Raw genomic sequence first — 25,304 nt, forward strand, 5'->3', positions numbered from 1 at the left:
GGATTAAGGTTGTGTATAGGGTTTGGATTAGAGTTTGGGCTAGGGTATGGATTAGGGTTTGGGCTAAGGAATGGACTAGGGTTTGGATTGGAGTATGGGTTGGGGTATGGATTAGGGTAAGGTTGCACAAGTAGCTGGAACCATGAAGGATGATAAATTGATGGTGCATTGGATGGAAATTGTAGTTGTTGATGTTGCTCAGGTAATTGATTTTACATGGGAAATTTCCCTAGAGGAAAGGCTCCAAAACGTTCATGTGGCCATGGGGATATTTGACTCGAGGAAGAGGGCCAAGGAGAGGGCCACTCTAGCCATAAGGCAAGGTATTTAATCAGAGGAGGACAAAAGGTTTGCCATGGAACTATAGGATTATAAGTTGCTGAGGAACCTGTTGAGGATAATAAGTGTTATTCCAAGTATTAAATGATGATGGGTTTTGATTTATACCTGGCAGTCGATTCAATTCCTTACTTGATTCCCCAAATACTCTTAGTAATCTTGGCAGTGATGGGAAATGTTCCATCCTCCTTCTCAACTATGACACTTTCTATAAGAAGAGCAAAGCATCAGGAATGGTTCTTCAATTTTAACTTACATTCGTTCTTCCTGCAAATCATCCAATTGTGAACTAAGAGAGCAAATAACGTCATTTTTGATTCTTTCAAGCAAAACATTGATTTCTGCACTCGTGAGTTCGCCATTAGATGATTTTCATATCTCAGTAACATCTTCAGACATTATCCTTGAACTCCTCATTAAAGTTCTCTCTAGATCCATCTTTTCCTTCTGAAGAAGCTTTCGGTATATTTTGTCATCACCCGGATGAGTATATATATGGGGGTTCTTACAACATCTTAGAAATGAAAAGATAAAAATGTGCAGGAAAGAATAAAAAACTTGTAAGAAAAACTAGGTAAAGGGCAAACCAAACTGCAATAGGTCTCCAAGGTTTATCCCCTAAGTGACTCTCCGACAACAATGCCAAAATGCTGGGTGTAGTATTGACTGTGTGAATAACTCAACATTTATTGTCAAATGGAGGCTCACAAGCTTTGAGGCACAACACTCGAAATGCCAAAGGACATTGGGAACTTGCAAAACAAAACCCTAGATTACCATCTATTCAATCTTGCACTCAAAAGCAATCTTTAGAAATGAAACACACTAATCCTGCAAAAATTGTATGCAAACCTTGGTTATTAGCAATTGAAAAAGTAAACACTAATTGTTGATAAAAGCAAACCCTAAATGATAATCGAAAAGCAAATACAAACCTTAGCTACTAATTAGATGTAAACCTGAGCATTAACCAAGCAAATGTAAACACTGTCTTGTCAACTACAAAACACAAACATGTAAACCCTAGACAATCCAACTTGCTTATGATACCAAACAGGACATTGACATCAAAATGAAAACCTCCGCTAAAGTTCCTGTACTAGGTTCTATCTCCACTCCATTCTGTGAAAAATCAAAGAATTGAAAGCATGATTTGAATCTATCTCTAGTGGTAACAACCCAAATCAAATTCATGAATTGTATCAATAATTACTATGTGCAGAAATGAAAAAAAATCGCTCTGTTCAAATGCTTCTTAGACTTGTAAATACACCGTGACAAATGACCTATCTCACAGAATCATCAATGCTAAAAACTATGATACTAATGCAGAAAAGAAATAAGATGTAAAACACTATGTAACCCTAATGATACAACCCAATGCTTTGAAAATAGTGACTTGACAAAGGCCACAAGTATCCAACTCAAATAATCAAAGTTCGCTTACTACACTCTTTGTTCAACATCATTATAAATGCATGCCATAAATGTAAATCACAATTGAAAGTATAGGTTATGAAAACCAAATCAAATATGAGTTCAAATGTAAACCAACAATACTCTTTCTTGTGTTAATGTAAAGCAAATCAAATGTTATGGTGGGGCTTACAACTAAGCATCAAATGATGGTTTGAATAACCTTCCAACAAGGCAATTCATCACATTTTCCAAACCCTAAAAATATTATTAACAGGGTTGACAATCACTAAAGGTTTTCACCGTATCATTCACCACCCAAGGTACTTTTTGAACAAAAGGGTCTTGAGTTCCTCTCGGATCTGCTATTACTTATAATGAAACAAAGGCCTTACACTTTGAGAGATCTCCAGCTCTACCATTAACTTGGGAGTTGTAGATCAAACCATTGCTAAATGATATCCCTGTGGTAATGAAATAGTTTAGATCTACGATGAGATTGGAATCCTAGAAAAAAATACACATGAAAATATTGTCAAACAAATTATAATTAAGCATGAATCAAGGTATTGGCATAGTTTATAGTTTTGGTTCACTCAATCAAATACAAGTGATGATTTCAATGAGATCTATTACATTTATGACTTCACTCTTCAAATCCGAATACCAAATGACCATCAACAAAGGCACAATGCAAATACACAAGAAACAGGGTATAAAAGTGCGCACATAAAACTTAATAAACTTATAAATAAAACACAAAGTCAATGTAGCAGATTAACAAACCACACAAAACTAATCTAAGGGGAGAGATGTTGAGCTAGGTTGGTTGGCCCCAAACCAACCATTGCTCACCCTCTTAAAATGAAATCAAATTATAGAAAGAACAAGATCATTAAAAACAACAAATATGGAGAAAGAAACTTGGCATTGGAAGTCTTGTATGAAAAATCAGTCTTTTACATCAACAACCATATGCTCAAGGTCTAAACCAACAATATGAAATTAGAATAACATCATCTACCTCACACAGGCCATTGGTGGGCTTTCTATAAATGTTAAAGTACAAATTTAGGCTGTAACAACCAATTTTTTTTAAATTTTGGAAAATTGTTCATTTTTAACAAATTGGCTTTGTTACTGGTCAAACTAGCAGGGGTCCTAGGAGGGGATCCTATAGGGCAACTACTAGTTCAAGGGAAACAATGGAGCGATAGCCCACTGTCACCTTAGCTAAGGCTCCCTGCTCTTTATGGATGTTCACCGATGGGAGGAGACCTGGTATAAGAGGAATCACAATAATGGATGTGTCAATGATAGGATAAGGGGTGATTCCCAAGGCCTATTCGTAAGAGGGACTCAATTATATGGATTTATTGCTTGGAAAGCAAGGCGATAGGCTCTCTAGGAAGGGCTAAGAGGATTCTCGAGGCTAGGGTTTGGGGATATATCTTGTAAAGATGATTCCTAGGCCTAGTAATCCTTATGGAGACTTGGTCTTTATGTGATCTTTGCGGAATTGGAGTTGTAAAGTTGTGGGACCACATGGGACCAAGTGGACCCAGAATTAGGTCAAGGAAGTGGAATTGATCAATCAAGGAGGGGCTTGACCTAATTATGGAAGGGAAGAGGATCAATGGACAAATCTTCTTAGGATAGAATACAATGATCCAAATGAGGTCACTAGCCAAGGGAAACCTAGGGCAAGAAACGATCCTTGGGCTAGGGCTTGCAATATCTCGAGATCCCACTGTCAGAATTTCGTGAAATTTGGAGGGCCTCTAGAGGAAACCCTAGTGCAATAATGGACAAGATATCAAAGTCTTTTGATGGCTTGAACGTGAGATAAATGATGCCCTAGATGACCTATGGAGGCCAGGCCTAGAAAGAGAAGGGCAGGTGAGAGAGATATGCATTTAAAGTGACAACCTATGGAAGGACCAATGCCTTATCCTTTGGGAGAGATGGAGTCAAGAGAATTTATGGTTTGGAAGATGGTTACCCAATCAAGGAGGTCATCAAGCAACTTTGCATGACATTAGGGCATTTGGGCAGCTACTTGAGATCTTTATACTTTGATAAGCAATAATTGATGACTTGTCATTATATATTTCAACAAAATAATCTCTAGGAACATTCACCCATTCATACAAGAATAAGCATGAAAATATTACTTACATGTATAAAGAGTATATCTAATCATCATGTTATGCCAATAATGAAGCCCCAAGACAAGAGAAGTAGATCCAAACATCAAAATTCATCCATAACATCCAAACTCGTACTCCAAAAGGGAATGCGAAATTCTCAAAAGCTACTAAATCCCAATCCAAGTGATGATGATCAAAATGAATCATCTCACTTCTATTTATACAATCACTAAGGAGTTTGATTTGCCTAATTTGGCCTAATTGAGCCCCAAATAATAAAATAATGTGCAATAATAACATCCCTTGGTGACAAGCCCACCAAGATAGCTCAATAACACAATAATAAGCCTCCCAAGAGGGTCAAATGATCAATAAAGTGAGTCGTTGGGCCTTTGAGGAGGCCTAATGAAGTCCAAAGTGTGTGATGATGTGAGAATGGACCTCAAATATAATGGACAAGGGTTGGCCCCTTGTTATCCAAGCAAATTGCTGTGGTGTCCCCAAGTGGGTGTGAAGGGCACAAGGACTTCCTCATGGGTCTCCAAGTAGATTGAAACTACCTGTAAACCATCTATAAGGGTTGGGATGATGTCATAAGCCCTCATCTGGACCCCAGATTGTCTGCCAAGTGTATGGTGCAAGTGTGGAGCTGGTTGGGCATGGTGAACTAGGTGCATCATCCTCATCGCAAAAGGTGGAACATGAGCAATCAATGAGTGGTGATGGGATCCATAAAGTATTCTCTGCTATGGTGGAGGCCCATGACTCTCAACGCTCACCCTACAAATGCCAATGTGGCCCTCTGGAGGGCTAGGACCCTATATAGGGAGACCAAACCCCTATTGGAAACCCACATGCAATCCTGCATAAGATCCAATGCATCCCATTTCCCTCCAATACAACAAATCATTAGAATAATCAAGTAAAAGCTCTTACAAGTCATGGAACCAATGGGGCACTTCATGGTTGCATGCCCTTCCATAGTGGGCTTTGGCATGTACAAGTGTCTCCAAGCTCAATAAAGGGGTTAATCAAGGACCCGATTAGGTAGTTTCATCCTTTAAAGGGGGTGACGTGTCCATGGTACATCCCTCAAGTGGTAGGTGGCAAATGATAAATGAATGAAATGGAGTGGGGATCGGGGAATCATCTAGACCACATGTCATGGTACAAGGGTAGCTATAAAAAGGGAAGCCCACACGTGGGTATATGAGTGCAGGAGGGAGAAAATCATGGTACATGAGTTACCTTAGCCTTTGTTTTTCCACCCTTGTTCATATGCCTTTTGCCTTTGATTGATTTTCCTTTATAACTGCTTGGGGCTCCAGGGAATGAGAGCATGTTGTGTAATATATAACAGTGGATACCCCATTAAGGTGGGGCAGTGCATCGCCCACCTGGGGTTGGGACAAACATGGGTTCCTTGATAATGGATGAGGCTCATCTAGGGCCCATAGGAACTAGGGTGATGATCTTGTATAAGGGGTAGAGCTCATGTTTGGCTTTTGCCCACGTGCTAAATTTGTATGTCCCGACCATCTTTTGCATTTTGTGGTACATTTCCTGTTGAGAGTGGCCAAATTATGTTTTTTCTTTTCTTTTTAGTTGCATCAATCTCCGGGCATCGTTCCAGGCCTGACCCAAGGTGTGGACGAGGGAAGGGGGAGGCTAACCCTATGTGGACCCAGTGGACACATGTGGACCTGGATGGGAAAAGAGATGAATGGGGCTAAAATGAGTGGAAGGGAGTGATGTATATGGTGTCGGGAAGTGGGACCACACAACCAAAATTGGGATTTCCCATGTAGTGCCAACCCTAAAGCTAATGGCTAGTAAAGGAGATCCCATGGGACTAGGATACAAGGCTAACCACGAAATTGGGCAGTGGAGAGAAGAGTACAAACCTAGCCCACTTTTTCCGCCGAATCCCCCCACCAATCCATGCCCAAAAGTGCTTATGACAAGTAAGGAAAATTACTCAACTATACCAATGAAAAGCCATACCTTCGGGGTCGGGAGGCCTGCCTTCAAACATACAATCATAACAAGTGGTTGAGGGACCACATGGCTGGCTCAGGTGGCAGAAATAATGGCACATCGAGCTATATGGAGGTTGCAAGGGGCTGCTGGCTGCTGGTTGAGGACCATGTAGGATAATTTATTTTTTCTCCTATATACATTACCCACAAGTGGTTGGTAGCGGGCTCCAAAGAGCCTTTCGTATCTTCTTGACCATGATAATATGATATATTTTGGAAGACTGTTGGTATGGAGCCTAATTTGCCACATTGTCTTGGAAATCGTACCTGAAATTGGCTGTTTGGATACTTATACAAATCTGGGTTTTACATAATATTTGGGCAAATCTGCTTCAAAAACCAGTTGTAACTTTGAAATTGCATTGAATTTTGGAAATGGACTGCGTCTTTTTCAATTTCCTATATTGGGAGAAAAACCAATGTCTCAAAATTTTGACATTCACCCTCATGTCCCCGCAAATCGAGAAGGAAGTTGGCTGTTTGAAAATTGTGTGAATTTGGGGCTGAATCATTAATTATTTTCAAAAAATCCATCTGTACGACCTGGGTGCATTCTGACTCATGTGGGAGCATGAAAACATCATTATGGGCACAAACCAGGTCCCGGTTTTCTCCTGGAAGTGTGCCAATATGTCAAACCCCAAATTAGTGCAAGCACTGTACTTGGTGCAGAAACTGAACTTGGTGCAGAAACTGAACTGCACTTTGGCAATCAATTGTTGATGCATTAGAAAAACTAGGCACAAGTAAAACATCCACAATTAGTGACATTGTTATATAAATATTCTTAAATTACTGAAAACAAAGGAATTTTATTAATTAATCACTAATTTACCCATTCATGCTTTTGTTTACGATAATAGTCCATAAGTATGCAAAATGACGATAACAATGATAGAAATTAGATGAAAACATAAGGGATCATAGAGTGAAAAGATGTATAAAACTCAACAAAACCGAGGCTCAATAGACTTCATAACTGCTACTATTTCTCCATTTGAGATGCAACTTTCCACTTTTGACCCTCAATTTCCTCTTGGACTCTCAACATTCCATTTTTTTTAGCTTTATTTGTTTGTAGAGGGCTCAACTTGGTCTATTGTGCTACGTCTCCAACGCTCTTGCTCACTTTGACTCGCTTGCTTGACCATTCCATGGATCTTTGACCACATGCAAACATTCCACTAGCCCCAATGATTAGCCTGACCTTTACGTTGTCACATTTTACCTCCATGTGGCATGATATGAGCACGTAACCTTGCATGGGAAGACGATCTCTAATGCTCTAGGCAAAATGAGGATTTTGCCATCTGGATTTTTCTGACCAATTTTGTAGATAACTTTTGATGTGATGCATGCCTGATTCAGAAAAAAATTGACCCTATTTTTCCACCTGGAACCCCCATGTCTGCTAGACTACCTTTGACTGCGATTTTCTTGATGATGCCTTCACATTTTGGAAAATTTTCAACGTGGCATGTCATCTATATTTTATGTTGAGCAATCTGAGACCAAGTTGACTTGTTGCCTTTTGGGACCATGTGCATAGGGAAACATGTATTGTTTTGGGACATATGAACTGCTAAAATTGTGAGACTACTATGTGCAGATCTGGCTGATATATATTGCACTAGGGATAAAGATGCATATAGACACTATGACACATGATCATGTGGTAAGACATAGGTGCGCATGACATGGGCTGGATTAGCCCTTACAATTGTGATCAACCTTACATAATTAGATGCTCCCATAAACCATGAGTACCAATGTGATCCTATCTAAATTCTTCAATCCTCCATAGGACGAAAGGAGCTAAGGGCGAGAACGAAAGGGATCAGCCGTGGCTGACCATAACAAGCCTTGAATTTCCCAATGCAAAGACTTGCATGGCCTAAAAGGCTTTAACATGCATCCTTGGGCTTACCATGGTGTTAATGCAAAGTGAAAAAATATCTTTATGTACCCCTACTGAAGTGAGGAGTAATAGGTCACTCTTGCGTACTAGGGATTGGGTAGTACAATAAAGGTATGGTCTGTCCTCCATAGAGTTGTGAAAGATTCAATAAAGTACTATTGTTGGAAAGCCTGAAGTATATCAGAGAGCTATAGGGCTTGACACTCCTTTGTTGTGAGGACCATGCAAAAATTGAATAAAGAATGACAAAGAGGTTGGCTGATATTGAACAATCTTGGAAGCCTATAGGTTGCATGATTTTGAGTGATGGTTGGTCAAATAGGGAATTTTATTATGCATGTGTGATTCCATTTAATGTGGCAAGGGGGCCCATATTTTAAAACAGCATTCAAAAATTTTATTGATTTTGGCAAAAGGTATTTTCCTTCTAGATCTAAGTCTTTAAGGGTCAAAGGAGACTTCACTCAAACTCGGCTCATAATTGGACCTGCTTGAATTCTACCAATTGGTTTACTAAAAGTACATGAAAGATTAAATTTTTAACAAAAAAATATTTTAAAGATTTGAAGCCATGATTCTGAACCATTAGAGACAAAATATGCAAAAGTTTGCTCATGTATATCCCATGTATGTGTGTCTATATCAAAATGGCACAAAGTGCAATACATATTCAAACAAAATGCATAATCAAAGAGGATCTAAATAGTCCCTAAAGTCTTAAAAAATTTGTTACAAGCTACTAGCCTACTACATATTACTAATGAACACAATTAATCATCAAACTCATCACTGCTGTTGGAAATGAGATCCTTGACGTGAGATAGTGCCTGCCATGGCTTGTGCTACTTCTCCTAGTGGATCCAAATGGAAACGAATCCACCCAGAATCATTGATACAGGATCAAATTCTGCTGGATGAATCTAATCTACCCATTTTGAGGCTGGATCAATATCGTCCAACAGAATGGAAGCTGTATTAGGTCTTCTGTTTAGTCATTAGAGCTGTTATTTTCACATTCTGAACTCCTATTTTCTAGGAGCTGGAACTCTTAATTTTTGCATGTCTATTTTTAGCAGGTCTATACTTTGTAGGTGACATGTTGCAGAGGAGGAGCAGGATGAAATTTGATGTCTTTTGATGGTTTGGTGGACTTGTCTTTGGCTTGGTTGACTGGAATTCTGAAAAGTGTCAAGTCTGCTGAATTTTGGAGGGATGTGAAATTTTTATTTTCATCATAGGTCTGATGAGGTTGGAACCCCTCTCAAACAACCTGAAACTTTTAATGATAATATAGAAATTTAAGTAAAAAAGTTTTCATTTTCTTTATATTCCCCTTTCTACCCGATTTTTACATCATAATTTTAGTTTGGCTTGTGGCTCTAAAATCACTAAACTGTTAGAATTTCCCGAGCCCATCACCCGGTATTTGGTTCCCAACGATTATTTGCTGAACGAATACACAACTAAGTTCCTTTTCAAAATATTTAGCAAAGCAAAATTACTCCATCCTGCCCAATCAACAATTCTTCATTAATAAATTAATCACGGAAGTTACTTGGGCTCCCGTAGCAGGGATAATGGCCAATTGAGAAAATACAAAACTGATCACCAGCGTCATTGCACTTTCTCGGACCCAACACACATTCACTGAGAATCCTCTCTCAATCTTGTGCTGCTGTTCTGTGTCTTAGCTTCACATTAGGCTCAATTTATAGCTTTCCTAAGCCAAGATTGATGGCCAAAATTAGCTCGTCAAGTTAACTGACATTAGTTTAGTTAACTATCCTATCTTTAACTTTCTCTACTTTAACTCAAATACAAGTCATAAATTTAGCTTGCCTTACATGTGCAACTCATGCATGTTACACACAATGCATCAACATGTGTGCAACTCACTTGGACACTCTGCATGTCAAATGCAAGCTCCTAACGAGGCAAATCAAGGTCCTTCTAGCCAAGACACAAGACTTGAAGTACCTTCCGAGCTACAAAGCTCAACATAAACACTCAAATGACCAATGAAGTGTGTTGTTAGGGTTTGGAGTGAGAGAAAGTTTAGTTTAGGTAAATTTTATAAAAAAATGATTTTCTCACCCTAAATGGTATGGTGTATCCTGGCCTATAATGAACTGACCTGTTATGCATTCGGTTGAGCTGGGCTGGTTTGTTACTGAACCAGTCCCCTGAGCCAGTTTAGTGGCTGAGTCGGTGCCATTGAGGGTCAACTCATCTGAGTTCGAGTCTGAGATAGCTGAGTTTTAAAATACTGCATCCATGTGCTTTGTCGTTTCTAGTTTATTGGGGATGGCAGGGAACATTCCTGATAGCATTCCCATGCTTGGGATTGTATTCCAAGGGTTGGGAACATCCCCCATGGAACACTGGTTAATCACTGATTAAATCTATGTTATTGCAATTTTGAAGTTTGATAATTTTAACTTATTTGTTTTATTCTTTTGAAGTTAAACAATTTTCAGCTTGAAAGAGGTAAACTTAAACATAGACCTAGTTTAGTTTAATTCTTTTCTGTTCTCTATTTTTCTCAAAATGGTATATAATTTTTTTGTTTTTGTGGATTTACGTTGTTCTTTTGATAGATCTGATATTGCTTGCAGTTTATGCTTCTTAAATTTTCTACTTACGAGCAATTTTTCTATGCAGTCCAGTGAGTCCTATCACAAATGTTGTCCCTTTGTCATTAGTGCTATGTGCTTCCCTTATTAAGGAGGCATTTGAGGATTGGGTAAGTGTATGTTAAAAAAGTTTTATTTTGCCTGATAAAATTTCAGATATGTTACAGTAATTTGAAATATTCTTACTTAGATGTTGTAGTTGTTTTTTCAATAGGGCTGTTTTGTCATTGCATTGGGGATTAGTTAGCATTTGTGAACTTGAGTATTCACATTCGAATGCTGTTATAATTATTTGTTTGCAGTTAACATTCTTACTTTGTGAACTCAGAAACGGTTTGCCAATGACAAAGTAGTCAATAGCACACCAGTTGAAGTGCTTCAGGATAGCATGTGGATTAAAATCCCTTGGAAGAAGTTACAGGTTGGGGATCTTGTTCGTGTAAGTGTTTCATATGCCCCTTGGCTTTAACGTCAGCCTACAAGTTAATAAGATTAATACAGTCCTTATCGTGCAGGGCTTGTAATAATTGAAAAAAATAGGGAGTGTTTGGTCATTGGTGTAAGTCAGCGGTATAATTATTGTTATGTTGTTGCAGTGATTTAGTGCTAATTTAGAAGGTTATTTAGTGGCCATCATAAAAGTTTAGTTCAAAATTCTTTTTGGCACCAAAGGGTTAATTTTTACTAGTGGAACCAAGATTCTTGTGAATGTTGTCCAGAGAAACATACACGATGTGAGATTTAGTTAATATGTTTTGAAAATCATGCTGGCTGTAATCGTAATTGGATCATTGCATATGCTATCATTTTTTGTATGGTTGCTAAATTAATATCGGTCTGGAAATCATTGATTGTATGACGGTCAATAAAAATTGTTCTCAAGGATGAATGCCTAGAGAGAATCATGGTTATTTGAGAAAGATATATGTCACACATATTTGCAAACATAGCTCAATATCACTAGGGTTGGTTATTATTTTGCTCGATTTTTGTTTTGTGTATAACTGAGATAAAAGACTGACTAATTCGACTGCCAAATATGTAATAGAAAAGAGAACAATGTCAAGTACGTAGACGTAATATCATCACCCTTGCTGAACACTGAGATCTATGTGTCGAATGTCTAATTATGACAGGATAGGATGTCATTATTTATGTTGTCAGTGGATGGTTAGTGTTCTACATTTTGCATTTGTTTTGATTCTTTTTTTGCACACAGGTTAAGCAAGACGATTTCTTTCCAGCAGATCTGCTGTTCTTGTCTAGTACAAACCCTGATGGTATTTGCTACATTGAGGTTAAGAATTCTAACTCAATTGTTTTGATATCATATTTACTTTTTTTCTTCACTTACGTTTTTGGGTATGATTCTTTTTTCTTAACTTCTGGTATTTATGCCTTGGGATCTCTCCAAGATGATTAATTGGTAAACTACTTTTATTATGCAGACAGCAAATCTGGATGGTGAGACAAATTTGAAAATCAGAAAAGCATTAGAAAGAACATGGGACTACTTATATCCTGATAAAGCATCTGAATTTAAAGGTCAGGGGTTTTTAACAACATTGTTAAATGACCTATCGGTTTGAATCACAGTGCATGTTTCATTTCTCATTAAACTTAACATCAGTTTGCTAGTAGGTACTCTATTTCTCATTCTGAAACCTCTTCTTTTGATCGTTAGGTATTTAAATCCATGATGAGGGTTTTATGGTCGGAAGTTATCAATGTCAATATGCTTCTATTGTGTGGTGTATGCTACTAACTATAAGATTCATCTTAAGTCTGGATCTACCAAGTGTCGAGAGGGATCGAATCTTTCAAAATGCAAACCTCTTTTTGAGTGCAAAACTTGAGGAAAGGTTTGCACTTCAAGAGATTTGATTCCTCTTGGTGCTTGGTAGATGTGAAGTTAAGATGGATCTATGGTAGTTCTTAATAATATTATTTATATTTATATAAATAACACATCTTTATACATATAAATATTCTAATTTTCAATTTAATTAGAACCCTGATGATACATATAGTTACATATATATGCGCTTGACACTCTTTTTTTGGACGTGTTTTATAATTTTATTTTTGAATGTGATATCCATATTATTGATTATATATATAGTTTAGAAAAAGAGTTTAATTATTTTAATTTAATGATAAAATGGTTCTTAACATATATCTACTATTTATATTTTATATATATATTTCACCTCTCTATATATTTCTATTTCTAATTATATGTTTATTAATAAAATTTATTAAGCTTTTATATGTTTTAAAATATCATGGTTATGAAAATGAATCATTGTTATTTAAATTTGTTTTAATGTGATATGCTTATGTTTTAACTTCTATTTTGGAAAAAGTGTCTATAATTTTACGAATAAAAACAAAATTGCAATTTAACAAATTGAATTGAATTGATTTATTATTTTTATTATTATTTTTAATTTAGTTGACATTATGTTTTATTGTTATTATTTTTGATCTATCATCTAACATTCCATTTTATGGACACTGCAACATCTTCCCCATACTGGGCTGAAGAGCGCCTCCCGATGCAATTAATGCATGTACATGGGAAAAGTCAAGAATAGTTGTTTTCTAGAATGTTTTTAAATGATATTAAATTCTTATATCTTGCAGGATCTTGTTTGGTCACACACTTTCTACAACTCAAAGTATAAGGAATACGATCAAAAGAAGTGAAATTTCTTTTTTGCTGACTTTAGAATTATTTTCATGTTTGGTTGGAATTGTTTCCATTTTTGGCTAGAGATCTTATAATAGGATTGTTACAACAAAATCTAGTAGCGTAGTGCAAATCCTCATTAGATGACCTAGACAATGTGCAAAACACGGGAGTGTTATCATTGTCCCCTTTGCAATTACTCCCCCCTATTTAATGAAGGACACAATCCAAGGCTTTCCTGGTAGGGCTCAGGGATCAAGTAACCCAAAGATTTTAAGATAAGTGCACCCTAAGGATACTACAACAAAATCCACCGGATAAAGGTATGCCAAACTAGGGTTTGTGGTGGATGATGGAGCAAATTCAATGTTTGCGTTAAAGGGATCTATGGATCAATCCCAAGGCTAGGGTTAGCCTAAGGAGCCTCAAATAGCTTACCTGAACATAAGAAATCAAGAAAAGCTCAAGGTTATTATAAACTAAGGTTTAGGCTGGAAAATCGCAACGAAAATTAGTTTATAACAATAGTAAATTGGGCCGTTAAAATTGTGTAAAATGATGTGAGATGAAGGATAATTTTAACAGTAAACTAAGGACAAAATTACAACAAATTTTGATGGTTATTGAAGCATGTAACATCAAATAATGTTTGATGTCAACCCTTGAAAATGACTGAAAATGCATGAACTTCAATTCAGCTTCTCTAATGCACTTTTAAACAAGACCTAACCTGAGGGCATACATCAACAAGTCATTAAATGTTAAAATTCACAAGTTTTTGTTGCAATTTAACCCTTATTTACCATAAAACAAAAAGAAAAATGATTTTTATATTTTAGAATTAGGTGACTGACACAAGTGACATAGACTAGTGCCTTCTCATACTAGAACATGTGGAGTCTAGGATACAAACTATTCTATGGTTTCTTTGGAGTGATTTAAATCCAAACAAAGTTAAGGAAAATAAACTAACTTTTACCGGCTTGTAATTTAGTGTTAATTTTTAAGTGCCAGTTTTAATTTTGTTTTTTGCAGTTATTTTAGCCCTAGAAAATATTTTACTCATCAAATTTATTTTTTGCAGTAAATATATCCTGAACACTGCAAAACAGAAATAGTATGGTACTTTTAACTCTATAATTTTGTAGCAGAGACATTAAAAAAACTAGTCACAAAACAACCACAAAAAACACAATAAATTTGCCCCAAACAAATTCTCCTTCATTAATTTTTCTCTGGAAAATTCAGTGCTCCCCTCACAAGGAAAATGGGCCTTAGAAATACACAAAAATAGCAATAATAGAACCTGGCGAAACCCACTATATTTTAGGCTTAAGAGAAATTTGGCCTATGGAAATTCGACCCTCGTTGGAGGTAACTCGGTTTTTTCCTGGCAGATCTTGGCCTACTCATTTGGATTTTGAGCCCCTCACCTACATGATCTATGCACTAGAAGAATATGGCCTCCCTTGCTCCATGTGCCCCCCTTGTTGGAATCTTGCCCTCACACCCACAAATTTGACCTACTCAAAAAATTCGGCTTCTCTCCAAATTTCGACCTCTGTGCTCAAGCTTGGCCTCTACTTTCTCTTTTGGAAAACACTTATTGTCCCTTGGTGCTCACTTTATGATTTCTTTAGCTTGTCACAAACCTACAATAGTCTCATGCAAATCTACTGGAATCTCTCCATTTTTTGTGTCTACATCCTCTCCCTTAGGCTCCTTTTATAATTTCAAATTGAGCAAAATCACTAAGCCTCAATCTCCAAAGTGATAGATGGCTAGGATTATATCATAACTTGCTTTGATCAATGTTTGAGATTAAATCTAAGCCACCTAAATAATTCTTGGATTTACCTCCTGAAGACCAAGGATGAGGTCTTCCAGAGATTCTAAGAGTTTAAGGCTCTTGCGGAGAACCAAACAGGGAGGAAAATTAGGGTGTTGAGATCAAAGAATGGGGGTGAGTATACCTCCACCGAGATGAGGGAGTTTTGTGGGAGTGTTGGCATCAAGAGGGAGCTAATTGTACCTTATAACCCCCAACAGAATGGGGTGGCAAAGAGGAAAAACAAGACCATTGTGGGTGCAGCTAGAGCGATGTTGCATGATCAAAGTTTACATTTCTTCTTGTGGGCCGAGGCGTGTAACATTGCTATATATTTGCAGAACAGGAGCCCACACAGAGTCTTGGGGAAGACGACTCTTGACGAGGTGTTTACCGACAAGAGGAAGTTAGGCACATGAGGATATTTGGGTGCCTTACATATTCACACGTCCCTGAGGAGAAGAGGACGAAGTTGGAGCCCATTGTAGAGAAGGGTATCTAAGTGGGTTACAATGAGACCAACAAAGCCTACTGTATATATCTTCCTGCATAGGAAGATTGTCCTGAGGAGAGATGTGACATTTGAGGAGGAGAGGGCTTTGAGGAGGTTTCAGGAGGTTGATCAGGTAGAGGAGCAAGCTCCCCAGCTGGGGGCCACACTATAGGTTTTAGGTGCATTAGGTGGTACATCAGGATCATGAGCTTCACCTTCATCAGGGGTGAAAGGTTCACCGAGTACAATTTCACTTGGTTCAGAATCACCTGGTACAAGCTCATCAGGCACAAAATCCTAGAGTCTAGGATCTCCATTGGTTATAGCCAAGCCTTCCATATCAGGAGGAGAGGCACCAGTTGAGGATTTTCCCATATCACCATAGGAGACTACACACGGAAGTGGAAGCCAAGATGGCTTCGGGAGACCCTGAAGGAGGCTCAAGAGGCAGTGGGGAGACACAAGTGGTTAGGAAGGGAGCACAGACCACCAAAGATGTGTTTGGAAAAAAACTGAAAGCGGGGGGGGGGGGGGGGGGTGAATCAGTGTTTTACTCGCTTCAAATTTCCAATTTCTTATTCTGATTTGTGTACGCTACTGTTATAAAGGAAACTAGCGTATGTACACGACTATTATTAAGGCAACCCGCGTATATCCAGATAACTAATATGTTCAACTTTAATCAGTGCATCATTACTTCATTATTCATTAATTAAGCAGTAATCATGAGTAGTAAGAAGCAGAAAGATCATCAACACACAAGAATCATATCAACACACATGAACACCAGGATTTTTAGGTGGAAACCCAATGTGGGAGAAAACCATCGCTGCTGTCGTCTTTGTTTTCTCTTTTATTAAAAGAAAAACTTCTTACAATCTTGTACTGGTGCAAACTCTAACCAATATACAGGCACCCACCTGTAGAAGGCTACAACCTTCTCTCGTTTTCCAGCACCTACTGGAAGGGAGCTCCAACCCCTTGACTTTGTTTACCGGCTCCTACCGGAAGGGTGGACCACTTTTCATAATATTTCATACTGGATCCACTTTCATCATTAAGTAACAATTCTGAAACCAATCATTGAATCAAATCACCCAATCACTGAACCAACTGAATCATCAAATCAATCACTGAAGCTTAATCAACCAATGCAACTAGATCAAACCAATCCATTCAAATCAATGCACAACCATTCATAAGTATACCCTACCATGTACTGTTCATCACAGAAACCAAATGTTGTCACTGCAAACCCTGATCAAACATATGTCAAAATGTATACACTACTGTTCTGAATCATACCCGCATATGTACGCACTTCCCCTAAAGAAGACCTATGTATAGATCTCAAATTACTGATACCTGAATTTGAATCACTGTAACACTGAATCAATCACTAAATCTTATACTGAATTCATCACAGATTACTGAACCAAATATAGATCACCATATAGTAGCATCATCACTAATCAACATTCCATTCCATAACCAAATCAACCCAACCAGTACTGTCAAACACAGATTATTATGAGAGAGACATCATTGATAGACAGCAACAAACATAATAGAATTGATCAAATATCATCAACAACCCATACTGCAAAACCCTAGCATGTATACACAACTTTTACAAAGCACATACACGTATGTACGCACTTACCATTCTTAACACCTGCGTACAGATTCTGAACTTTCGCAGAATATATACGCGACTACTTAGAAGCAGATACGCGTATGTATGCGACTTCTTAGAGGCAAACCAACGTACAAATCTGAAATCACTGAATCATACCTTCGTTGCAACCACAACATTTGTCAAACCCAAATCTCGACATACACACCATTACAGTCACACATCATTATATCATCATCATAGATCTATCAAATCATAAATAGATTAACCAATATGTATTCATTTCAGATCTATCAGATCTGATCCATCTCCAAGTTCCCTGGTGCACACTTGTTTCAGATCAAATCATTCATAAACAATTCAAAACTTGCACACCCAACACCTTGATCTCCATCTCTTTATATAGTATTTTCCTTAGCCAATACCTTAGGTAAATACCTTGGTTATGTTGTAAGTATTCTTTGACGGGATCAAATATTCGTTGTCGCTTCCAAATACTATGGGCCAATACCATGGTAAAGACCCCTGGTATTCATAATACCATGGTGTAGATTCTGTACGCGACTTCTCTTCACCATACTTGTGTATGTATGCAATCTTGCTTCACAGGACCCGCGTATACTTTCTCACACTTTATCTTTTCCATCCATCTGTCTTTGAACTAATATTCCTTTGTTCATATCACCTGTAGCATCTGCATAACCATCATGTTGACATCTCTATCAAGTAGGTTGCCATCAAGGACAACACATTAGCCATAATGCCAACAATCTCCCCCTTTGGACTTGATGGCAACCACTTTGGTGTTTGGACACCACCACTTGTAAATATCTGCAAAAACATATGTAAACATATCAAGCTAAACACCAAGCTTCTCTCCCCCTTTGACATCAAGGGCAAAGGGCTGACCAATGTTGAATGAAGACTTCTCTTCCCTTGTGTAGAGAGGATCACTGTAGGGCTGATTTGTTGAAGATGAAGACTGTATACTGACCATGCTCCCCCTGAGCATATGCTGAATCTTTTGGAAGATATTCAATGAAGTACTTGACTCTATGACTTAACCAAATATGACCTTTCTTATCACCAAGGACTCATGCTTACATCAATCACCCAACATAGTGGGGTTACATATTTGACTCAACATTACATCAAATGCCCAAAGTAATGGGATTACATACATAAATGACTTGACTCCAACAATGCATACTTGATTTAATTTTACAATATATGGGTCTTTACATGACTTTTACATTAGGAGACAAATAACATCAATATATGACCAATGCTTTCAAACATCACAAGACATAGAACGAAGTAGTAACATCATCAACCAATATATTTAGCAGATCTCTTCATCAATTGCAACAAGTAATGAATGAACCATGAAAAATCATCATTTAGCAAGTAGTACTCAAGTAGCTATAATGCCAATAATGTGCATAATAGATGCTCCCCCTGAACTTGTGCCAACTACTCATTGTTAGGTTTGATCATATCTAACTCATCAATCAACAAAGCCATCAAAAGAACCAAAGCAACAATGACATATTGCAGCAATTCATGAACCATCATAAACCAATATCATTTCTAAGTAAAATCTAAGCATCACCAACAGACTAACCAATCAATGTCAGAACCAGAAGGACAAATAATAACTGATTGAAGCATATCAGAAACTCTCCTTGAGTCTGTCCCACTATTTCTTCATCTCAAAGAAACATACACGACTGTATAGATCAAAAACTCGCATATATACGCGATTGTCCTTCATGTAATCCGCGTACAGAAAGTAAACTGTAGTAATTTAGAGTCTCAGCTCCCCCTGAACATGAAATACTAGTCAGAATAATTAGCATAGTGATGAAGTAGAGATCATTCCTAATTTTTGTCTGAGATATTCAAAGGATTCACATGGAAAGTGACTTTGTAAATATATGTGCAACCTTTTTTCTTTGAAGGAACATATTCCAGTTTGACCTTTTGTTCAAGCACCTGTTCTCTCAAAAAGTGATATTTGATTGGAATATGCTTGGTTTTTGAGTGCATGAATTTTTTTTTAGAGATACTTATGGCACTAGTATTGTCACAAAGAATAGGTACAAGTTGAGGACAAGTGATTTGAATGCCTTGTAATGTTTGCATCATCCATAGAAGTTGAGTACAACAAGATGCAACAACATATTCTACCTCAGTAGTAGATAAAGCGATGGAGCTTTGTTTCTTACTGAACCATGATACCAAGCAAGGTCCCAAATAAAATGCTCCTCCACTAGTACTTTTTCGATCATCAATATTGCTTGCCCAATCTGCGTCTGTGTAAGCATGAAGTGCAAAGTTTGTGTTTTTGGGATATCATAGACTAAATATTGAGTTCTTTGTAGATACTTGAATATTCTCTTAACTGCTTGGACATGAGTTTCTTTAGGATTTGCTTGAAATCGTCCAACAATCCCAACTGCATGCATAATATCTGGTCTTGTGCCTGTAAGGTAGAGCAAGCTTTTGATCATAGACCTGTATTTTGGTTGATTAACTGAAGGAAAATCATCATTTTCACTAAGATTGCGTCCTGTTACCATTGCTGTGCATACATGCTTGCAATATTCCATTCCGTATTTTTCAAAATCTGCTTGAGGTACCTGGTTTGTGAAAGAAAGATACCATTCTTTGTTTGTTGAACTTGAAGACCAAGAAAGTATGTTAGGTCACCAACTAGAGACATCTCAAATTCTTGCCGCATAACTGAAGCAAATTCTTAACTCATAGATTCTACATTACTAACAAATATGATGTCATCTACATAAACAACAACTATCAAAACTTTGTTTGTATCAAATTTTGTATATAGGTTGCTATCTGCAGACCCCCTTGTGAAGCCTTATTGTTGAAGATACCTGCCAATACGATAATACCATGCACGAAGAGCTTGTTTTAACCCATACAATGCCTTCTTAAGTTTGCAAACAAGATTTTTATCATTGCCTAGAATGAAGCCTTCAGGTTGTTCAATATAAACTTTTTCTAGATCCCCACTTAAAAATGCAGATTTAATATCTGTTTGATATACTTTAAAGTCATGAAAGCTTGAAAGTGCAAGAAACATTCTTATGGCTTCAAGTCTAGCTACAGATGCAAATGTTTCTTCAAAGTCTATTCCTTCCGGTTGAGCATAGCCTTTGCATAGACTGTGGATAGTAAGGCTAAGTAACTAGAAGTTCTAATTAGAGTTCTTCTAGTTTGTACTCTTGCTTCCTTTTCACCTAGAAGTTGAGATTCCGGATGATTTTTCTGAACATACCTTGAAGGTGTCTTTTCTGATGTATCTGTATCTTCACTTCTTTTTTTTTGATGCTTCTCTATTACATTCTGCTACAACCATCTGACTTGTAGTAGGAACTAGTTCGTCATCTACTGGAGCTTGCTTTTTGGTACCCGTGGATGTTTCATCAATCACAATGTCAATGCATTCAACAATCTTTTGAAGCCCTTTATTATAGAATTTATATCCCTTGCTTCTAGAAGAGTATCCAAGGAGGATTCTTTCATCAACTCGAGATTCAAACTTTCCAAGATTATCATCATTATTCTTTATGTAATATTTGCTTCAAAAAATTCTAAAATGTTTGACAGTTGGAGGGTTACCAAACCATAGTTCACAAGGAGTTTTATCACTGTTTACTCAAACATGAGCTTTGTTAAGTATATTCATGGCTGTATGTGTTGCTTCCCCCCAAGGTATGTGGAGTTCCTGATTCATCAAGCATGGCTCGTGCCATTTGTTGGATTGTTCTATTCATTCTTTCTGCCACTCCATTTTGTTGAGGAGTCTTAGCTATAGAAAACTGTCTTTTGATGCCATGTTGTTCACAAAAATTGAAAAACTCATCTAATATAAACTCTCCTCCTCTATCAGATCTAAGACATTTGATTTTCAAATCTAACTCATTTTCTACCAAAGCCTTGAATACTTTAAATTTATCAAATGCTTCATCTTTATGTTTAAGTAAGCCAATCCAACACATTCTTGTAAAATCATCAATGAATAATATGAAATATTGTTCACCCTGAGGAGACTTCTTTCTCATAGGACCACACAAATTAGTATGAATAAGTTCAAGTGGCTTACTTGAAGTACCTTCTTTAGCATTAAACTGAACTCTGGTTTGCTTACCAAATTGGCATGATTTGCAAATGTTATTTTCCGGTGGAGAGATGTTGGGTAAGTCACGTATTGCTCTCATTTTGCTTGATTTGTATAATTGAGAAAAGCTAAGGTGTCCCAATCTTTTGTGCCAAAGCCAACTTTCTTCAGATTTGCTTAAGTAACAATGTTCTTGGCCGCCTTCCAAGACATAGACATTTCCTGGAGTTCTTGTTCCCTTTATTATGATCTTACCTGTGTCCATATTTCTTACCATACAGTTCTTTGATCTGAAAACAACTTCATGCCCTTGGTCACACATTTGACTAACACTCAACAAGTTATGTCTTAATCCATCAACAAATAAAACATTTCCAGCCTTGACCTTTTTCTTTAATAGCACAGTTCCTTTCCCTTTGATAGCAGCAAGTGAATTATTTCCAAAAGTTACATTCTTTTCTTTCTTTATTTCATTAAAAGACATAAACTTATCTTTGTCACCTGTCATATGCTTTGAACATCCGCTATCAATGTACCATATATTTTCTTGATCTCTTGCATATAAAGCTAGACCACAATTTTCAAAGTCTATGGTTTTCTTTTTCCATACCTTGGGTGTTATTGTCTTCTGTTCATGTTGATAGGATGGTCTTGTTCTGTTTTTGCATTTAGTTTCTTTATGACCAAAGTTATTGTAAACAAAACATTCAATTTCATCTTGAAGAGGTGAGAAGACATTGTAAGAAGATTTCTTTGCCCCAATCTCATTCTTTTGTTTTCTTGCTTCTCTAGTCATAATAGTTTTATAAGCAACACATTGAACAACTTTATGACCAAAATTATGACAAGTGACCATTGAAGTAGGAGTACCTGGGAGTATAGTACCTTTTTGAGTAATTTTCCTTTGATTGTGGTAAGGATGTTTTACTTGAGAGACATTTGATCCCTCATTCCTTTGTTGAAAGTTAGAATTTTGATGACTACTTCCCTTCACTGCATTGAGATAGCTTCTTGTACCTGTTTCAGAAGATTTTATAGTCTTTGATGATTCACCATTGTATCCAAGACCTGTCTTTATTAGAGGAGAGCGTTGTACTTTGATGATTTCTTCTAAAGTCTCAGATCCTTTAGCAAATCTAAGATTTAGAGCCTTTGTTTTCTCAAGTTCCTTTCTTAGACCCACTATTTCAAGTTCTAACCTTTCACTGTGCCTTTCTTTTTCTAGAATTTGTTTCTTCAAAACTTCTTTAGCTAATTTAGCTTCTTCCAGACAGATTTTTAGCTGAGTTATTTCTTCAATGAGAGTATCTTTTTCTTCTAGAGCATCCATAAAAACATCATCAGATTCATCATATTTCTCTTCAAATGCCATAAGTAATTGATATTCTTGATCATATTCAACATCTTCATTATTTGAAGAATAATCACTATCTTCGTGTGTATAGAAACTTTTCTTGTTATCAAACCTTCCTCTAACATTCACTTTTGAGGAATTCTTTCCTTTCTCATGATTTTCTTTATAAGGGCATTTAGCTGCGTAGTGACCTACTCTTCCACAAGCAAAACATTTGAAAGGAAGCTTACCTCTAAATTTGGGATCACAGACATCAGAGTGTATGAGATCAAGTATCTCTTGAGCATAAGATGTGCTATGACCAAATGGTTTCTTTGCAATTTTGCCCAACGCACAGCCTTTACATACACCTTCATGTTCTTCTTTGAGATTCGGGATTCCATTTACTATGGAATTTAGGGTTGGAAGAATTTTTTAGTGAAGGTGACCCAATCTTCTATGCCATAATTCACATGGGCTAATTTCAATATGAACAAGTGCTTGATTTATAGGAGAAGCCAATCTACATAATCTGCCTTTTCGGACACCAATGGTTCTAGCCTTTTCAATCCTTGAATCTTTAGCGTAAACAACCACCCTTCCATCTATAAAAGCAACTCTATCACCTTTTTCTTCTAAATATGAAATAGAAATAAGATTTTTGCACAGACCTGGAACATAAAGGATGTTGTTGAGATGAATGTTGCTTCCATCTTCAAGCTTGATGGAGGTAGATCCAATGCCTTCTACTGGATAATTTTTTTTGTCACCAAGCTCCACAAAATAGGAAGATTTTCCCTTGGAGAGAGTCTTGAGTTGATGATTGTGTCCCGTCATATGCCTTGAAGCTCCACTATCGATTACCCAAATATTCTCATCTTGAAACGTGCCAGAGAGTGGAGAATAAGCCATCAACTTTTGTAGATCTGTTGATAAGATTAACCCATACTTGCTTGATCTTTTGATTGATGAAACTTATCATAACTGATCCAATGCTTGCCAATTTCTTCTTGAGTGAAGTGATCTTCTTCAAGCCCTTTGTAGAACCTCGCTTTGATACCATGTTGAGAAATTAAGGGCAATTTAAATATTCAATTTCTCTTAACTATGATAACTGCTTGTGATATTAGATTCTACTTCTTATTGTTAACATGTGTTATTATCATAAACCAGCTATCAAAACAAGAAGATCAACAATACACAAGTACACAAGATATTGGCACCATGCTAGGGCAAAAACCTCTCCAAATCGTGAGAGGAAAAACCCTTTGAACTCTTTCTTATAGAATCTTTATTGATGAATTCCAAGACCCAAACTTTGACTCAACAATGCCTTCAACATCAAAATGACAATACCTCCAAACATGTACCCAAACAAGTTGTCTCCTTCTGCAATTTTGAATAGTATAGCAGGTCTGCAACAAGAGTATGATAGTCAGCAAATATGGTTTAGGACAGGCTCATCTAGCCTTCTCTTATCCTCGCACTTCTTGTAGACTCATCATACATATTATAAGTTATAACCTTTTGATTTGAGCTTGATATGAGATCTTGTGATACCAAAATAGTGACTGTTATAGAACAGTGAGAACAGAACCTTCCACTTCAGAACGTGGACACACGTGCTAGGAGGGTTAGGGCTCTTCTAGCCCTTTTATGACTTCGATCTCCTTGGCAATGACTTCCTCCTTCAAACTGCTGCTAGATCGAACCTCTAACCCAATAACATACTCATACAAAGTGATGCCCTAGATCAGATCAGAATGCCACATGTGTGAACAGACTTGATGATGAACTCGGATGAGGGAACAAACTTCCTCATTGACTGCGGCTACCTTTTCTTCGACCCTTTCACTTCGCTTTTCCTTCATGAATGAATGAGAATGAATGTGTGTTGTGAGGAGGTATCAACGCTGCCTTTATATAGGCTTGCCTCCTCATCTCTAGGCCGACGTGATCCCTTGATTAGGCCGACATAATAAGAGGCTTCCAGAATTGTCCAAATGAATTATTTCAAGTGGTTTCTTTGCATCAATTCGGTGGGTACATTTTGGAGTATTTCATTGATGATCTAGAAGGACTTTTGACTTACAACAATTACATTTACAAGTGTAACAATACATGATTGTCTTCTTTTTACATGACTCATCCTAAGGCTCTCAATGGGAGCCACAACTAGACCAAGAAACTTCTTGAGCATGAAACCCATGTCTCAAGCAAAAATATAAAATTTTCTTGATACAAATTACATCATTACAATATTTGATATTACGAAGACCAAACCTAGTTACAATATTTTCAATAGGGAGCTTGTGTCTTCGTCTTGGAGTGGCAAGTAGGTCAAGGGTTTTAGTCTTGGTATTCGTCAATAGGAATCCCTATAAGAAAAAGAATTTGTTCGGGTTTTCCTCTCAAGAAGGAGAGGTTTTGGCCCTCGCTGATAGCTTATATTCTGTGTCTCTTGTCTCTTTATGATATATGCATTGGTAGTTGTTTGATAAAAAAGAACACTAATAATCTAAGTAAAGAAAGATCCTATCTAAGAAAGTAAAAAGCATTCACAAGCAGTTATCTAAAGAAGAGAAATCACCTAAAATTGATGCCCTAGATTTCTCAACAACTGTAACACTGAATCTTATATTGAATTCATCACAGATTACTGAACCAAATACAGATCACCATA

General features: G+C 37.1%; 1 protein-coding gene across 1 annotated transcript in view; it reads left to right on the top strand.

The window, feature by feature from the left end:
* Window positions 1-25,304, top strand: part of ALA3 (aminophospholipid ATPase 3) — a 289,031-nt gene that overhangs the window by 29,606 nt on the left and 234,121 nt on the right. Inside the window, exons 4-7 of the mRNA XM_089411303.1 lie at window positions 10,524-10,605; window positions 10,824-10,934; window positions 11,715-11,792; window positions 11,944-12,040. Coding sequence (XP_089267429.1) covers window positions 10,524-10,605; window positions 10,824-10,934; window positions 11,715-11,792; window positions 11,944-12,040 — 368 coding nt within the window. The remainder of the gene's footprint in view (window positions 1-10,523; window positions 10,606-10,823; window positions 10,935-11,714; window positions 11,793-11,943; window positions 12,041-25,304) is intronic.

This window comes from Pinus tabuliformis, chromosome 3_1 (assembly GCF_031772625.1).
Source record: "Pinus tabuliformis cultivar Carrire ecotype Pingquan chromosome 3_1, CPIR1, whole genome shotgun sequence".
NCBI lineage: Eukaryota > Viridiplantae > Streptophyta > Pinopsida > Pinales > Pinaceae > Pinus > Pinus tabuliformis.